We start from the raw sequence: 2,363 nt of genomic DNA on the forward strand, positions 1-2,363 counted from the left end.
TCCTGTACAGCCTATAGCCCCTTGATATTCACTGCCCAGCCATGCGTTGGGTCCCACCACGTTTCAGTGAACCCCACTATGTCTGGGTTGGTGTCAGCTAGCAGGAGAGTAAGTTCCTCTTGCTTTGTTTCCCATACTACGAGGGATGTGTAGAGGCATTTGAGGCCTCCTGTGGATGTGTGCACTGGCCCCCTACTTTCAGCATTGCCCTGGCCCCTGTTGCTTACTTGTGTATAAGTTCTGCTCATGGGTCTAGGATGGGCTGTACTTGTGGGTGTTGCTTGGTTTGGCAGTCCAAGGCTTCCTCTGCCCTCGTCTTCCCCTTCCTCCAACGAGCCTAGTTTAAAGCCCGCCGGAGGAGATCCGTCAACCTAGAAAAAAATACACGCCCACCTTTAGGGGAAAGGTGGAGTCCATCCCATCTGAGCATGTCTCTTGTCGTGATGTGCAGGTCGTTATCAAGGAAGCCAAAGCCCGCCTTGAGACACCATTCCCGAAGCCACCAGTTGGTCTCTGCGATGCACGTCACATGCTGTCTTCTATGTCCGCTCACTGGTAGGACAGAAGAGAAAACCACCTGTGCACCTACCTCCTTCAGCACGCCTCCCAGAGCGTGGTAGTCCACCATCAGGTGATCAGGGCTTCTCCTGGCCGCATCATTAGTACCCACATGGATTAGGACCACAGGGTAGTAATCGGTGGGCTGGATCATCTCCTTCACGTCCTGAATCTTTGCTCCGGGTAGGCAGTAGACCTCGCGTGTTGAGGGGTCCTGGCGACAGATGGGGCCCTCTCTACCTCTCAGGATGGAGTCGCTTATGACGATCACTCAACACTCTTTCTTCCGGGACTGCTTAGCTCCTTCAGCCTGCTCAGATCGTGGAGAGTGTGGAGTTGCCTCCTCTTCGGTTGCCTCCTCTTCTCCTCCAGAGTTTCCAGGGCCTTGTTACCTGTTGTCCAGCTGGACTGGAGGAAGTGGTACTGTTGTATTGTGAGCAGCCCTGGTACTGGAGGTGACCGTCTGCCACTCTGCAGTGGAGGGCACTTCCCGAGGTGCTTCTTCCTTGCGTGTGTGGCCCTGGAGGGAAAGGATATAGCCATCAGTTTCATCCTCCGGCTCCCTTATTCCCCTCAGCCTGCTAACCTCCTTCTGGAGCTCCGTCACCTGTGCCTCGGGCCCCAAGGCAGGTGCCTGCAGGATGGGTGTGGGGGTCCCCAATCCCAGACCCCCCGGGCCTTGCTGGGCTGCTCCTGCAGGCCAGGGGGTGGGGAGCTGCCAGCCCCCCCATGGGCTCTGTCTGGGTGGAGGCCTCAGACAAGCCCCAGGTAGGCTGTGCCCCCTGGGCAGGGGCCCTGGCAGCACTCTGTGTTGACACCATCATAGGAGTTGTTGCTTGTTTATGGCTTAGTGCAGTGCCTTTGCCATGCCCTAGCAGGAGTCTCCCTGTTTGTGCGGCGTGGCTCAGGAGCACAGCTCCCTAGCGGCTCAGCTAAGAGGGATCCGGGGGGCTTCCCCTCCGGATCTGGTTCAGCTGTGTCCGATCCCTCTGCCTACTTACCTTAGGGGGAATCAGCTGCTGCTGCCCCTGCTGCTGGCTCCGCTGCTGCTGCGTCCGCGTCCACCTCCACCTCGGGTCAGGTAAGGTGGCACACGTGTGTGTGGGACACGTGTGCCTGGATCCCTCCTGTCCTCCCTGCTCCTGGCTCCCGAGTGCAATGAAAACGGAGATCATGATACAAAGCAAGTTTGCCTTCTCTGGTGAAGATTTTGAGACTGGCATTTATGATCTGCTAAATCTCTTCCTATTTTCCTTGTTGTTGTGGCTATAGAAATAACTGCAGTGTTGGTCTTAAATTTAGCCTGTGCTAGAGGAATACAAATTATTTCTTTATGGCTTAGGCATGTACAGTGCCTGAATTTAATGTCTCATCATATCTTTTCTGGGAAGATGGTCTCATCTTATTACTGGGGATTGTGAATTTGGACACTTTAAATAGTTTTGAAATTAACTTAAACATGATTACACGTGCATTTATTTTCAAAGCTAGTTTGAAACATTGACATCCTTATAGCTGACTAGATACGGGCATGCATGCAAAAATTCTTTTTTTTTTAACTTGGGTACTAATATCAAGAAAGCATTGTGTGAAGTTAGAATCCATATATTTGCTGCTTTTATTCTAACTGTTATTTCTGACAATTCAAAGGTCATATTCCTACTACATTGAGGTATCCATGGATGAACTAGACTGGATCCGTGTGATCGATCACTCAAAATATCTTTGTCGATCTTGGCAGAAGCTGTACTTTCCAGCCCGTGTCTGCAGGTTAGTTCACATATTAATATCTTCTAATAATACAG

The 2,363-nt window shown here is 51.8% G+C and overlaps 1 protein-coding gene across 3 annotated transcripts in view; it reads left to right on the forward strand.

Moving 5' to 3' along the window:
• BTBD9 (BTB domain containing 9) overlaps positions 1-2,363 on the forward strand; it is a 275,559-nt gene that overhangs the window by 31,427 nt on the left and 241,769 nt on the right. For all 3 annotated transcript variants that reach the window (XM_019549627.1, XM_019549626.1, XM_019549628.1), the window contains exon 6: positions 2,209-2,328. In XM_019549627.1, coding sequence (XP_019405172.1) covers positions 2,209-2,328 — 120 coding nt within the window. The remainder of the gene's footprint in view (positions 1-2,208; positions 2,329-2,363) is intronic.

The sequence above is a fragment of the Crocodylus porosus genome, unplaced genomic scaffold, assembly GCF_001723895.1.
Source record: "Crocodylus porosus isolate Cpor-Errol unplaced genomic scaffold, CroPor_comp1, whole genome shotgun sequence".
Lineage (NCBI taxonomy): Eukaryota > Metazoa > Chordata > Crocodylia > Crocodylidae > Crocodylus > Crocodylus porosus.